At 39.0% G+C, this 16,638-nt stretch overlaps 1 protein-coding gene across 1 annotated transcript in view; it reads right to left on the bottom strand.

Moving 5' to 3' along the window:
• Positions 1-16,638, bottom strand: part of ccser1 (coiled-coil serine-rich protein 1) — a 127,440-nt gene that overhangs the window by 53,418 nt on the left and 57,384 nt on the right. The window contains exons 9-10 of the mRNA XM_085294663.1: positions 6,044-6,121; positions 1,325-1,405 (exon numbers count right to left, since the gene is read on the bottom strand). Of these exons, the coding sequence (XP_085150789.1) occupies positions 1,325-1,405; positions 6,044-6,121 (159 nt within the window). The remainder of the gene's footprint in view (positions 1-1,324; positions 1,406-6,043; positions 6,122-16,638) is intronic.

Genomic DNA, 16,638 nt, shown 5'->3' with positions numbered 1-16,638 from the left:
ATTCAAGATTTTATGATTCTATAATCACAAAATCTGACACTGCGACCACTGTAACGGGCAAAAAATATATCGTCCAAGCACAAACAGGATCTTGATCCGCCGATGCCAAGATGTTACAAAGTCGAAATAAATTTCATAAATCTGACTACTTTAATATTGTAATATTCTACAGAGGCTTCGAGAGAACAGGGTAAACATGACAGACTTTTGATGCAAAGCTTCTTAGGTTGATATTAGGTAGTGGTGCAAAACCATATCTGTTGATTTAACTGTGTTTGTTGACTTTATAGCTACAGCAAGTGACTCAAGAGTCTGCACTCCACTGTGTGTTATTTATTATTTTTAGCTTTGATTTAACAAGTAGATTTTTCAATTAACATTCCACTCTCTGAGGTTTCTGCTTCCGGCTCTCATCTCTATGACTGCCATGTGTAGTAAGTGACAATAAAACTTAATAAAAATCAACTGCTTTAAAACTGATAGCTCTGTTGCTGAATACGTGGAGATGAAGGGACACTGCTGCTCATGCAAAACTGTTGTTTCTGTTACAATGTCCAAATAATGTATTTGATTTGCTCTCAAACACTATCCTGTGCCAGTGTGTGTTGGGAAGTCAGTGCGTTGGTGGGAATACTGTGCACCTACTCACTCACACAAATGCAAAGCTTTCTCTCTTTAACAGTGTTTCTTGCCAACTTTATACACAGCAGGATTAAAGACATAAAGGAACCTTGAGAGCAGCAAAGAAGACGAGGGAAAAAAGTGTTTTAAAAGAAAGAAAAGAGTGACAAAGAAACAGACCCCAAAACTCTGCTCCTGTTTCCACAGGCAGCCATTTTTAGACAGTCATCCATTAAGTCTGCTATGTTCCCATACTGTCAGCCCCTAGTGAAGCCAAAGAGGCCATGTCAGCTGAAGGCGTTAGGCAGCAGGCAGGTAGGATGCATCACAGCACTCTGAGCACTGTGGGAATTGGAGGAAGAAGGGGCGGAGCAGGTAGTGGACTATAATATGACTGTCACTGCAGGAAAATATCTTCAGAAAAAAGTAAGATGGATTATAGATTTAGTTCAACATGAAAAGATGGTTTTTAAGAGATGGGAAAAAAAGGAGGGGCAGAGAGACAGCTGCTGTGACGCAGCATAAAATGCAATGATATACATATGAGGATAGAAAAATAGGGAAGGAACGAGTTTGCACTGGAAAGTTAAAAACTGAGCCTAATTTTGTGACTCAGGTGTCTTAAAAGATAGTGTACAAAGCCCTGTTTGTGTGACAGAGCCTCACAAAGCTAAAGTGTGCCTACTGTCTGTGAGTGACTCACCTCTGGCCCCATGTGTTCAGTCTGTGTTGTGCGGTCAGTCATTTGGCAGTCTTTCATCTTCAGGGCAGCTTTGGCACTCTCCTGCACAGAAAACAAACACACACCCATCAGCCGTGTCCAAAATTTCACAAAAAAAATAAGCGAGAGAAACATCAAATATATATAAATGAGAACAAGTACTCTCCCAGCAGACTTACGCCATTTCCTCCACTCGCAACAGTTGGTACAGCTGGCTTGCATGCTTAGTTAGCTATCAAAAGAAAAAGAAAAACTGCATCTCTGAACAGCCTTAACCATTTCTTTCCTTTGGCTGCATTTTCTGGAAATCAAAGAGGTCGTAAAAAATGGGCTGAATTGCAGGAAAACTTTTCTCCAGCCAAATATTGGAGCATGGACCTTCCACAAAGTGTACCCTCAGAGAAGAATTCATAAAAATTGACAGGTAGCACTGTCCAGCTCACTAAAAAGGTCCTTCTACTGGATAATTAATAGGTTTCCTCTGGCAGATTTACAATCAAAGGATAGAGAGAAAAGCTTTGGCTCTTTTTCTTTAAATGCAGAACTTTTACCTTGACCGGGAGGCTGCCAACAACTCCGGTGTTACCCCTGTATGATTATTTTGAAAAAAGCAGGATGCGAGTCCTCTGAATGAAAAGAGCTGAGCACTACTTCCACCGGGAACACTTTATGACGATGTCACTAATCATTCTGACATCTCTGCCCTACGCTGCTCATGGGTTACAGAAGAGAACGGTTTGAAAGGTGCAGTGGCTATGAAATATTGAGAAATTCATTAACCTTGATTAAAATTCATCAACCAAATTAGGACTAGGCGTAAGGACGGGTTCATGGTAAGTACTCTAGAATAAAATGAATTTATGTTATAGTTCTTAACTCAAATATATACTGTCTACTTCAGAGTGAGCACAAGTAAGCTGACAGATTGAGTTAAAAATCAGTTTTCATTAATCATGCCTTCAAATGCATAAAAAGAAAAGGAAGGCTTTCTGCAGCTAAATGCTGCAGTTGGAACACGGTCCTTCAACAAAATGCACCAGCAGAGAAAAAAGTGACAGCTAGTGATGGCCAGCCAGCTAGCAGGTCGTTCTAGGAGATAATTAATAGGTTTTCACTGGCAGATTTACAGACGGAGGCAGAGCGAGGAGAGCTTTGGCTATGAGCTGCCCTTTCCTTCAAATGCTGCACTTTAACTTAGCTGCAGCAGGAAAGGTTTCCCTTTTAGACTCTCTTACACAAAGACAGGTACAGATCCTCTGTAATGTTCACGCACACAAACTGCACAACTTCATAAATGTGAAGCAATGCCAATGCCCAAGGGCGTATGGGGCAGATAAAACAGGGCTAGGCTGTGGATGCAGTGCGGATGAGGCCTAGAGTTAGATTATTATTATGCAAACAAACACGCAGACTTGTTCTCGTGACATCACACAAGCTGTATATGTTTGGAAATCGTATCCAGCTGGTTGTGGGAGCCAAAACATCTCTGTCAGTGAGAAGTGCCAAGCAGATGAATACACACTGTCAGCGGTGATCAGCATCTGTGTGTGTCCGAGCATGCAAAAGCAACTGCATACCCTGAACTCTGAGTGATAGAACCATGTGTGATCTAGGAGAATAAAATGAGAATGAAAGAGAAGAATTTTGATAATCCCAGCAGGAAAATGTCCCCATGTAGAAGCAAAGGAAAGAGAGAGAGAGAGACAAAGAGTGAAAAAACAAGCAGAAAAGAACCATAATTATAGATTCAGGTGTAAAGTAAATACAAGAGGAATGTGATTAAATTAGATAAAGACTTGGACTGTTTTATGAATAGGTCAGGTGATATTCTATATTTCCGTTAGTATGATAAGTAAAACTCAAGTAAAACTTTACCCAAGTTGAGACCTCAAACTTTTGCACACGTTTAAGTCACAGCGGGAGTGTTTCAGTAGCAGATCGTGAAGTTAGCATAGGGTAATTTCTTTGCCGGGTCTTAAAATTTGGTAAGTACAACCTCAGATGAATAAAAGCACGTTGAATATTACACTGTGTGATTATTTATTCAGAAAATTAAGCATGTGAAAAACTATGTACTCCTTCAAAAGGAATTATGAGGGTAAGTAGCACCCAGGTGCTGCTAATCAAAGGCACCTGATTAACTGATCATCACCTCTATAAAAGCACCAGTTTTGCCTGTTTTCTGGTCTGCAGCATTCAGGTGCTTTAACATGATGCCAAGAAGGAAAAACATCAGCAGTGATCTTGGAGGAGGCAATTGTTACTGCCCATCAATCTAGGAAGAGTTATAAGGTCATTTCCAAACAGTTTAAAGTCCATCATTCTACAGTTAGAAAGATTATTCACAAGTGGAAAACATTCAAGTCAGCTGTCAATCTTCCCAAGTGGTCATCTCAGTGCATCCACCCCAAGGTCAGACCTGCTGTGCTAAAAAAATAAAATAAAATAAACACCCGAGAGTTACATCTTAAGGTGGATTTATGGTATTGTGTTTGTGTCCGTTTGTGCCTATACACAGCTTTGGAGACCATTGTCTACGTGTGGTAGCTGTTACCAGTGATCAGCGTCACAAACACCTGGTTTGTGGACTACTCTTGCTTTACACAAAGAGCTGAAAAGTCCACTGCAGACACTGACTTTGCCATGCTGTTTATTTTAATATTTGATGTTTTTCACACTACTTCCGTTTAAGCTGAAGTCTTCTTCTACTCCATTTCCTGCTCCGGCCTACTTTTAAACCAGTCAGCACAATTTGAGAAAGACTAGACGTATGACTTGTGTGGAAGGATTGTTCTGCGAAGTTGCATCTGAACGACTCAGAAGATACAGTGGAGATGTTTAACCATAAATCACAGCACTACATATGGCCAAAACAGAAGAGGATATCAACGCCATGATACATTGGCAATATCAACATGTGGAACAACTAACACGCAGAGTGAAAAAACAGACCCCCTTTTGCTACATCACGAACAATTAAACCTATAAACAATCTAGAGTACAAGATTTACCAAAAGGTTTTTTTTATTTATCTACTTATTTGATCTATTTAATCATAACACATCTTAGCTGTAGGGGAACAGACTCATTTTGGTAATATAAATTTTTTTGTAAGCAGCAAACATTTGACCAAACAGTTAAACTCTAATTTATTGAGGTCAGTTGTCCCATTATCATGACAGAGGGGGGGATATGAAGGAGGATGTAGATCCCAGTGCAAAGGCATTCAATAATAGGGTTGGTCCAAAAATAATGTATGGGAGAGGGAGTGTGAAACACTGATGCACAGAAGAGAGACCTGTGAATAAATGTGTTTTATTTAGAAGCTGCAATGTGAAAAGGCTTAAAAAGGTGTTTTAATGTGTGAGTGTTAAGTCTGTTACACTGCCCATCAACACGAATTTCAGAGAGGAACATTGACGTTACATGTAGCCTACTGCCTGTCTGCCTGCCTGCCAGCCAGGCTGCCTGAAAATTGCTCAATTTTGACATTAATTCGACATTAGATGCGCACAGCGCTGAAAACAGCACAGTGAGAAAGAGAAGAGAGGGGGATAGGTGCTGCTGACAGAACGGCAGAACGCGAAAGGACGGGAGTCAAAGAGAGAAAGAGTTGGGGGGGAATAGACGCATGTTCCAGAGAATGATCAAACAAACAGATGCCACATGAGACTCAAGTCTGGGTTAGACTGGCATCTCTTACAATACCGCTACAACATTGGCACATTATTCTACTAAAGCCTGGCACAATGTCTGCATTGCATTACATCGACAGAATAGGTGACAAATTGCAGACATTTTAATGGCATTTCTGCAGATGATCCAACAATCACGCTCCAGAGGACGAGAAGGAAAAAAAAAGGAAAACACTGTCAAGACGATACATTTTGCATTTACATCTCTATATTTCAAATAAATGGTGAGCACATTTAAAATGGAAAAGTCGTTGCTTCGCATCTTATACCTCTCGTTTGGCGGGAGTCCCAATAATTTTTTGTCATTACATTAAGCTGGCGTGAACGAGCAGTTTACATTAACGAAGACAGGCTTTCTGCTGTTGATGCTGTGACTTCAAGCCAACTATAAAACCATTCTCACATAATGTACTCTCTCTTTTATGGTCAATCTTTTCTAGAAGATCTTAAGAAGATGATAAACTGACAAAGCGATTTTAACAAAAGTTACACTTTCTAGTCCTTTGAAATCCATGTGTTTTGGTTTGTTGTTTTTTTTAGTTAACATTTCTTTTAAAAGTCTGAACCCTTAAAATGTGCTTCAAAGAAAATTTGTCTTTAATTTATATCCTTAAAACAAATAATTCAAACACACTCAAGCTGTTTTAATTATTCATATCAAAGTTCCAAAAGACAAAGATGAAGAAAAAGACACTGTGATAGAGATAAAACACAATATATGAGCAAACCTTCCATGTCTCAAACTTTGAGTTGCTTCTCTTATCACCTACAAAGACAGAGTATTTTTTGGAAGGGAAAAATAAATATTTCACCTCACTGGATTCATTTATATTTACTAAGGGATTCATTAGAAGCTGTCACTTACTGTCATTTTATTTTACTTTTTTCTTGTGCAAAAAAGAAAGGGAAAAAAAAACATGCCACATTGCAAAAGAAGGAACTCGGGCATCATTATCATCAAAAGTCTACATAATGATTTGAATTACTTTTAGAACTAAGATCTTACCAGTTCGCTCTGGAGTTTCATAATCAGCTCATCTTTCTCTCTCAGTTGTTGCAGCAAGGCTTCCTCTCTGCTGGGATCCTGAACACAAGAAACAACAAACCATGTTTAACATTACAGTTTTATCTAAGGGACCATAAAGCCACCAAAGCAATGCATGCAGCCAAAAGTACATTACAGGGATGCTTCTGTGTGTTTGTCTTTGTATGTGATTCTCTGAGAGTTTCTGTGTGTGTATCTGCAGGTCTTTCACATGTACTTATGAGTCTGTTGAGTGTTGCGATTCTTGCTGAGCCCTGTGTTTGTGTAATAAAGTTGTCATGCGGTGCGTCCTGCACGACTGTGATCTCCTCTTCTCTCTACATCACAGCGATAAACTCGTTGTGTCCTGTGGCAGCGCCCCAGAGCACACAGCAGTTTTTATTTGACCTTGTGTTGTCAGGGGATGTTTTTTTTTTTTTTGCAGGGAAGACGAAGAGAAGCTCCAGAAGACATAGAAAATAATTAAACTAATGAAAACAACTTTATTCTTATGGCACCTTTAAAAACAATTTACAAAATGCTTAAGGGCAAAAAAAAAGAAATTCTAAGTGGTTGCGAACATGTCTTACATTAAAATCTGGTTGATATTTATGTTAGAATTGTGCCGCTGTCCTCATTTAACAGTGTTAGTCTCATTTATCCAGTGCAAAAGTAAAAAAAAATAAATAAATAAAAACAATTTTTGTCACGTAAAATTAGTTGACGTGGAATCTTTTTTTTTTAAAGCAAAAATGTAAGCGTGGCGCCTCCTTTTCACTGTCAGTGTTTTCAAATGCCTAGTCATCTTCAGACCCTGCCTGCAGTCAACAGAGAGCTTTGAGAGGATGGCTCATGGGGAAGTCAGAAATAAGATATAAGGCACAACAGTCTTCGCTAAAAATATTCAAGTTAAGTCTGCAACAGGCAGTTAGTTAAAATGTGGACAAAGAGCGACGCAATGTGAAGAGAGAGGGAACAAGAGAAAGGGGATAAGGAAGTGGGAGGAAACGAGCAATAAGATAGAGAGTGCAAAATGACAGGCAGATTGTCATTACCTCTTCAAGGACATAAAAGCAGAAGAGGAAACGAGGGGCAAGATAACAGGAGGAAAATGAGGGGGAAATGTGAGAAAAGGGGGACATTGATAGAGGAGAGGACAGAGAGGCCCCGAGGCTGAGCATGATGGTCTGAAACCACAGGGAGCCATCTAGCTAAAGGACACGCAGAGTCAGAGGGAGACCACAGGGAACCATATAGCTACATCGTCGTCCTTTAAATGACCTCTGTGATGCAAAAAAGACCCATCGAGCCTGACAATTTTCTTCAAGTCACTTCAAAATTCAGAGAAGTAAATATGGAACCTGTACGGTGAATCAGTACAGAACACCCCCGGGGATCGAGGGCTAGAAAAAAATATTTCTGTAAGTCTGAGTCTGTGTGAGAAAAAGGATTGTGAAACTGTAAAGATTCAACTTTCTCACCCTTTACGTGTAAACCATGAGGAGGTTGTAATCTGCCTGATCACTGTAGAGTACAAAGTTTTGTATTGTACATGTTGACACTTATTCATTCAGTAGCTTTGGTTGACCCTTTGAGACAATTGTGACTTAATCAAGGGGAAGCTAGATGGATGGATGGATTGATTTTTGGCTGACAGACATTTTAAAAATAAATGAATGAGTGTGCTGTATCAGTGTCGTCTATAAAGTTTTTTTAAAGTATGTATAATATCTGATTGTTTTGGCTTCATGGTTTATGGTTTTCTGGCAATAATTTCTGGTTCAGGGTAATATAAAGGAATTTTCAACACCATATCTTTAAAAAGGGAAATAATTTAATGTTAATATAAAGTTTACTATGTAATGTTTTGTTTCGACATCCAGATAATATTCTTGCAGTAGTGCAGAAAAGAAAAAACTGGCATGTTATCTTAGCCAGTCTGTTTTTCTGATTGGCTATAACACAAAACTGAACTAGCAATGGTAGAAGTGCCAGACTAAGCACAATTTGTGCTGTTGCACAGTGAATAAAGTTAAGGATATTATGATGTACGCAAGGTGTTGTATGTAGATGGGTGATGTATGTGTCAGTGGATGTACGTGAGGGCATAAGGAGGGAGAAGACTAGGCTGCTAAAACAAAATTAAAGAAAATATAAAAGGAAAATAATAGTAAAAGGGAAAAAAAACTAAAACTATTGAAATGTGATAAATCTTTAAACAAAAGGATCGTACCAAATGCTGTTAATCTTTTCAGGTAACCATTCACGGTGTTCCCTTGAGGTGTTTCCCATTGAAAAGTGCCAGAAATTGTGGTGAACAAAACAAAACAAAAAGAAATTTCACAGCATTCTTGCTTCTTCAATTATAAAAACTTGGCCAATCATGAGAGGTTGAGTCCCACCAATTTTGGCAATTAAGCAAAGTGGGGGGAAATCAGATGTTGTTTGATCTAAGCTTACAGTTACAGAGGTGGTGAGAAGGTTTCACACTGTCTGCAAAGTTTTTAAGGTGGTTTTTATTTTTTAACGGCTTCTTTATTTTGCAAGTCTAATTGATGTTGAAGTGTATGCAGGGGCCCTTACCTTGGCACACGATAATGGTCAAGGAGGACATAACTAAAAGCTTCACTAAGTGCTTCCACGGTAATAAAACCTATAAAAGAATACATTTTCCACCAGGAAATAGAAAAACAATTAACAAAAACAAAACCCAGTGGTGTTAAATCAGAATGCACTCTGTTTCCCTGCCTTTGCAGGGGAGATAACAGTATTTATAGATAATAAGGATATTATTTTCCTACTAAAGAACACACATACACACACACACAAATTACTAACATGAGATTTGGATGGGACTGAAAAATCACTAACATGCTGTGACAATTACTACATTAGTCAGCCTCTAAAATTAATCTCACCCGAACAGGACTGAAGGCTGCACTAAATGAGCTGTCTGGCTACAACGGCACAGTTGGTATCCCTCATTGTCTTGTGTGTGCATTTCTATGTGGCTTATCTGCAGCTTTTAAAAGTGCATGTATAAGAGTAGTTATATGAAATGCTGAGAACAGGCTAATGACTAAATCCAGGGACACTTTATTGACTTCGTCGGTTTGTTTACGACCCAGAAAACACCTTAGGAGTATAAACTGAAGAAAGACATGCGAGAGGGTATGTTAGAGAAAGATAAAGCGAGTGATAAAGAAATACAGCAGCTTAATATAATCTGTTTCAAAACTCTCACGATATTGCATCTTAACCGCTGAAAAGAGCCGTAGAATGCTCTGCTCGCAAAGAGGTGACCAGAGCATTAAAGTCAAACGCGCGTGGAGAGTTCCTCTAAGAAGATCTGCCTTTTCAGTTCAGGCCATGAATGAGTGTAACAACAGACATGACAGGCTGAAAAGATGGTTTGATATTCAAATGTATTTAATGTGTCATGTCCGTACTCAAATGGCCAGCACAGTCACCAGATCTGAATTCAATATACAATCCAAGGGATGAAGTGGAACAGGAAATTTGCATCGCAGATGTGCAGCAGACAAATCTGCAGCAACTGTGCGATGCTATCGTCGTGGTGACGTCAGTGTTGAGACTAAATCCAATGCTTTATTGACCTAATGGGTTTCTTTACAGGACAAAAAACACCTTGCGAGTATAAACAGAAGAAAGGAGTTATTGATGAGAACAGGCTTATGATTAAATCCAGGGACACTTTACTGAACCAAGATCTCTGAAGAATGTTTTCATCACATTGTTGATTATAAGCCACTAGAATGAATGCATTTCTTAAGACAAAAGGGGTCCAACCCAGTACTGGCAAAATGTACCTAATAAAATGTCTGGTAAGTGTATATTGCACTTATAAATGCAGCAATAAATTGATTTAGTCTACAATAATTCGTGGACATAAGTGGATGGCTATTGGCTGAACATGTGAAATATGTTTATGCAATATTATCTTCCTGTTTCTTTATTCCCCTTTTAAACTTCTTTATAGTAAAACAAAAAAAAAATGTATTTTCATTTTATGTCTTGGTGTGGTGAAGGTGATGGCATGGCATAGTTCATACAGGCCATATGTTTGGTTGATCAAATCATCCAATTTGTATCTACTACCTTTATAGTTTGGTTTGGTCATTTTTGAACAGTTATACAGTTGTCACAATTCTTCTCTGTACTTCTACTGGAAGGCAGACCTCAGCTTTACTTGAACAGAAATATTGCATTAATCCCTGAGGAATTACAATGCAATGCAATTTTTATCCACGGCCCCTGGACATGCAGAGCCAAGCAATGCCAGGGCAGTGCACATACAAATAAGATCTCAATGTGATGAACACATTTAAAGCTAAAATGAGAAATTTTATTCTGCTCGCTGAAAGAAGCGCCATAAAGTGCATTCAGTCACCCATCAGGTGGCATTCAAACCAATTTTTCAAGGCAGAATAGAATGGAGAACCCATGGCAGAAAAGTGGGGCATACAAATTTATTTCTAATGTGAACAGAACAGCCTCAGTGGGGCTAAATCTGATCAAAATCATTGGAGTGCATCCACTTTTGCAAAGAGATGTGATTTTGTAAAGCGTTTGAGGCTCTCTATGCATGTAATCAGCAGTCATTTGAAGAGGGTATGGGGATGAATTTTATTCCTCTTGTTACGAGAAATGATTCAACTTTTTTCTTCTTTTTTTTTTGGGAAACATCATTGAGAAAATGTGCTGGTTGTTTGTCAATTAGTCAACATCCAATTTTCTTCAATTTCTTTAACAAATTGGATTTTTCTTGATATTGATGAAATGGGTGTAAGCAAGAACAACATGACAAAATGCCTTCTCCGTGTTATCTTTATACCAATTTATCCAGCATTTAACCCTAACCTTGCACTTTAACTATGAGTGTTGGAGAATTAAACTAGCTAAAATGTCAAATGTAATAATAATAATTGACCACACCTGGAGTCTTACAATCGCACCACAGTTAGAGGGTCTCCCGGACAATTTTACTTTTAGCAGCACTGCAGCATACACATGTTGGGAAGGGACTCAGAAACCCTAATTTATTAAACTTTGCTTTTAGTACAGACAAAAACAAAACACAAAACAATAACAGCTAATCTGATTTGACTTAAACGTTTCAGAAGCGTCCATAAATCTTAAACCCGCAGGGAGGCACTTCCCGTATTCTCGGCAGCTGTTTCAAATGCTCAGCCACCCTTTAGCTTTAAATGGATTCTTTAAATGGAGTCTCAGTCACAAACCGACTTCTTGATGCAGGTAACGCATGGAGAAAGCCTAATGTGTCATCACAAAGAAAGACATGAACTAAATTGTGAATCTATCACTCAAAAGCCGAGATGTAGTCTCTGAGATACACGCGATTTCTCGTGAGAGATGGACTGAACATTTGGTTTTATCATTTTAAACCTGAAGGTTAAACAGGATGAAAAAGGAAAAATTCTTTCCTTTATACATATTACATCCATGCAAGTTTTTAAAATAAATCTTAATTACGCAAATGACTCCTTGTTTCTTACTAAAAAGTACATCTGTGGAAGTTCTGATCACATTTTGAGAGTCTGATATGGTCACAGCTGAAAAATTACAAAATTAAGTACACTGAATGCCAGCTTAAGACTCCATGATTTATGTCCACATATCGAATGCTTTCTGTTGGTAAATCATTTGCATAAAAACTGTGTACTTAGCTACGCTGTGTGGAAGCCCCCCGAGAAAAAAGCGACAAAGACATGCAGCACAATGTGGACTCCTCAACACAAATGAACGGTCTATAAAAGTGATATGGCACAGTGTACCAAGACCAAATATAATTCAGGCATCTCACATATGGCTTCTTGGAGAGTCCAGTACAGTTTGTCCAACCTCACTTTTCATTTCGTCACCAAAAAAAAAAAAAAAAAAAATGATATCACAAAGACAAATGTGCAAACTGATCCAGCATAAAGTTGCTTGCCTCACGTATTTAATATTCACCCTGTATCTGAATCCATCTTCATTTCTATCTGCTGGCTGTCTCTGTTTATCTACTTTATGTCTGCCTTGGTAACTATATTAATAGCTTATTTATGCACATTGAAAAGGGCAAGAGAAAAAGCTTATATCAACAGCCCTACAGATTAGATGAAAAATATGTAGATTTGATTTTGTTGTGAACTTTTCCGTTTAACCTCCTAACACCCGAACTCCTCCACGGCATGCATTTTTAATTTCCCTTTTATATTTGGGCACATTGGGACCTGATGAATGTAAAAACAAAGAATTACCAGATTTTTTTTTTTTGGCCTAATTTTTGTTTCTGAGAAAAATGAGAGCCACATATGAGGATATTCATTTAAAATTTTGATAGAACAGTAGCAGCATAATGTCCTCATGAGTGGACAGTTCCTTGTAGAGCAAAATTGAGTATTTTGGTCTAAATAACCCCAAATGTGATGTCCACATATGTGGAGGCCAGGTCCTAGGAGGTTAAGTTAAAAACAGAGAAGAGGTGATTCAAAATGTGTGATCTGCATCACATTATCAAGTCTTATCAAGAAAGGATAACAGGTTACTCTGACCTCGGTCAGCTGTCTTTTCAAATTAAATTAACTGTCAATAGCAGGTCACCATAATGTCAGTAGCTTTTAAAATAGATTTAAGTGGCTCTGGACACGCCCATACACAATGGATATATCTGTAAAGTAAAGTCAAATTTTATTTATATAGCACCTTTCAAGACAAGGATCACAAAGTGCTTCACAACAAATAGCAACATAAAAAAGTTAACTAAATCCAAGTCTGAAAAAAGACAAGAAATGTGCTTAGTAGACATCTAAAACAGGAGTCTCCAACCTTTTTTGCGCCATGGACCGGTTTATGTCCGACAATATTTTCACGGACCGGCCTTTAAGGTGTTGTGGATGAATACATCAAAATAAAACCAGTACCAGTACCAAAAAAGACCCAGGGAATCAGAGTTATAAAAAAAAAAAATTTTAATAGATAAAAACACTAAAAACACTGAAACCCATAAATTTCACACGCGAGCCTCAACTCTCGCAGCCCGGCACCAAACGACTCATGGACCAGTACCGGTACATGGTTCAGGGGTTGTAAATATACTCACTACACCGGATCGACTGCTTGTTCATGCTGTCTTTAACAAGCCAAACACGTGGTAGAAACTTAATGCACTTAGGCTTTGGGACATGATCAAGACAACCTCCTGATATTCAAACCAAGCTGAACGAATCAGAATAGAGAAGAAAGGTGATTTAACTTTGAATTTTGCATGGACTCGTCTAAGTAATTCAGAAACGGCTGTTCCACTGAGAATTTTCCCACACGATCATCTCTAGGGTTTACAGAGAATAGCCCAAAAAAGACCATCCAGCAAGAAGCTTTTCTCTGGGGTAAAAAGCCATTTTGATGCCATACGGCAGGAAGACTGGCCAAACTGCTTCACACTAATAGGAAGGCGACTAAACTAACGACTTGTTAAAACCAAGGTATGAAAAGCATCTCTAAACGCACATCATGTTGAGTCTTGTAGCAGATGGGCTACAGCAGTAGAAGACTACACCATGTGTCCCTCCTGTCAGCTAAGAATAGAAAACTGAGGCTTTAATTTACACGGACTCACAAAAACTGCCCACAGAGGATTTGAAATATGTTGCCTGGTCTGATGAGTCTCAAGTTCTATTTCAACTTTCAGATGGTAGGCTCAGAATTTGGCAGAAAACAACATGGAAAAGGATGGATCCATCTTGCCTGTATCAACGGTTCAGGCTTGTGGTGGTGTAATGGTGTAGGGGATACTGTCTTGGCACACTTTAGGCCTCTTAGTACCAAGCAAGGACTGTTTAAATGTCCCAGTCTACCTGAGAACTGTTGCTGATCATATCCTCCCCTTTACAATCACACTGTTCCCCAGTATCGATGGCTTATTCCAGCCCGATAGCTAAGCATGTCTCAAAGCTCAGATCATCTCAAACTGGTGTCTTGAACATGACTGTGATGTCAGTCCAACAGAGTACCAGAAGGGGAGATTCACATCATGGATGAAGCAACTGTTTGATGCTATTGTGTCAATATGCACCAGAATCTCTGTGCAATGTTTCGAGCACCTTGTTGAATCAGTGCCACAAATCATTAAGTCAGTTTTGAGGACAAAAGGGGGTCCAACGCTGTACTAGCAAGGTTTGGCTAATAAAGCATCCAGTGAGTTCATATCTGTGTAAAGTAAGAACTCCACATCCATTAAAGCTGAAAGAAAACATTTGGCTTGTAGGGAAATTTTCAAATCATTAAAATGTTTTCCTGTGCAGTCCAAAAGTTGAGTGCTGTGGTGATAGAAATAATATAATATATACAGTATCTGTACTTCCGAGGTTTAAAGCTGTCTCTAAAATATCACTTCTCGATCTCTGACCCTATTAGCAAATCACAAATAATGAGCCATGGTTTCCTCCTATCAGCAGGTGTCATGGAATCAGAAACACAGCTGTCTAGTTCTAAGGTAGCCCAGGGGCAGGGTGGCAAACTTTTCAGGCTTTATCATAGCACACAGTAGAATGGTCTAATTTGTATTTTTTTTCTGACAGCACCCCGCACTGAGCTAAAACGTAATGAATAATTTGAGATGTAAAAAGGCGAGTTACAATTTCACTAATAACGGTTTTGATTTTAACCCGAGAACTCATATCACAGGACCACTGATGCAGAGGAGCAAAATTTGAAGAAGAAAAAAAAGTGGAATTTGATGCCTGAGCCTCACAACAATTACTAAACGCGAAGTTTCTCACGTAGTGTAACAGAGATAAAAGGTTATCTGGAAAGAGAGATTCAAAAACGAGACAAAGGATGAAACGGGGAGATGAGAGTGGCAGTCTGTTCTGTGCTGTGGCTTAAAGAAATCACATTTTGTGCACCTCGATATAGCTGCGTGTTGTCTGTGTCAGAAAGGTGTGTATAACGCACATAGCCGCATATCTCCGTGCTTTCCTCAAAGCATGCATCCTTTTAACCCTCTCGCAGTGATTAGGGCATCACTGTGGGGAAAAGTCGGTAATTATAAATTCACAGTCATCAGAATTATGCATTATTAATTTCTAATTACGCTGCCTCTGACATGATGATAAGTGTTCCACTATAAAAAGAAGTTCACCGTGCTGCTGAAGCAAAGGTGAGTGTACACAAAACAACATTTCATCAGGTGCAAAACTTGCTGCCCTTGACATTTTTTTCTTTAATGAACACACTGGTGGAGTACACCTCTAGCAGCAACTCTAGCGTGATTTCTTTTTTCTGCTACTTTCTTCTAAGATACAGTAGAATACTTTAACTGGGACAAAATCTGGTAAAAATCATGTCATATGCATTGGGTCTAAATTAAACTAGGTCGCACTGTGACACTGCAGCCTCTCAGGTGGATACCGTAGATTATTTTTACACATGCCGAGTCGTTTTCTAGAGTGCCAGGGCAAATTCTCTTCTTCTCAGCCCTCCCTCTTGTTCTTCTTCCATCTTCACGCAGTATTTCTCAAACACCGGCTTCTTCTCTATCTCTCATTCATCGCTTGGTCTCGCCTCCACCTCTTGCACTCCGGTGTTTATTTCCTCCCCTTTTCCTTATCAAGTTAATGTCATCAAACCGAATGCTTTGCTCTTGAATGGCTACACTTCAGCTATAGCTCCCACACTTTTCCCAGCAGCTTTTCTCCCTCATCTCTTTTCTTCAGTCTGTCCCAAAGTAAGAAATACAATGTCCTTTTCTCAACATTGAAACTTTTTCCTCATATGAAGCTTCTACTCAGGCGATATACCCTCTCTGTATTTATGTTGTTTTCAATTCATCTAGCTCTGTGAAAAGCTCAGCCTTTACCACCTACCTCTCTCCTATATATACACTTCTCTCAATCATCTACCTCTGTCCCATCTTCAAGTTAAACTCATTTCCTGCAATTCTTGCTGCTTTCTCCCCGATTTGTTTTTATCTCTATCGATCGTGACCCTTTCCTCCTTTAAGAAAACTCTCCTCATCTGATGACAAGCACAGAAGATCTGCTGAATGAGTGTTTCATCTCTCTCTTTGGCTCTCTCCCAATCTATACACACATGCTCGTGGCCACTTCATTAAGTACACCTGTTCAACTGCTCATAAACGCACTTATCTAATCAGCCGATCACCTGCCAGCAACTTAGTGCATTTAGGGATGTAGAGATGCTGGACTTCAAACCCAGCATCACAATGGGGAAGAAAGGTGATTTAAGGGGCTTTGAATGTGCTATAGTTGTTGGTCTATTACCGATCCAATGGGATCTTCCCACACAACCATCTCTTGGTTTTGCAGAGAATGGTCCAAAAAAGTGTAAATATCCATTCCTCTTGATGAAAAACTGGGATTAACTGGAAATGTTCTGTTTTTAACTGAGGCACGATACACACTTCCAAAGTCGAGATAAAATCAAACGTAGACATTCTAACACAAATCTACAGTACTCTGATTGATCTGTACATAGTAGCACTCCAACCTTTTTCCACAGACGGGAAATTACAGCTTTTAGGATTGAAAGCC

Source organism: Mchenga conophoros, linkage group LG12 (assembly GCF_057382185.1).
Source record: "Mchenga conophoros isolate Kocher_MC1m ecotype Shallow Benthic linkage group LG12, M_conophoros_male_GT1.1, whole genome shotgun sequence".
In the NCBI taxonomy this organism is placed as follows: Eukaryota; Metazoa; Chordata; class Actinopteri; order Cichliformes; family Cichlidae; genus Mchenga; species Mchenga conophoros.
Note: the sequence above shows the minus strand (reverse complement) of the source record. Positions and strands in the feature narration are given on the sequence as shown.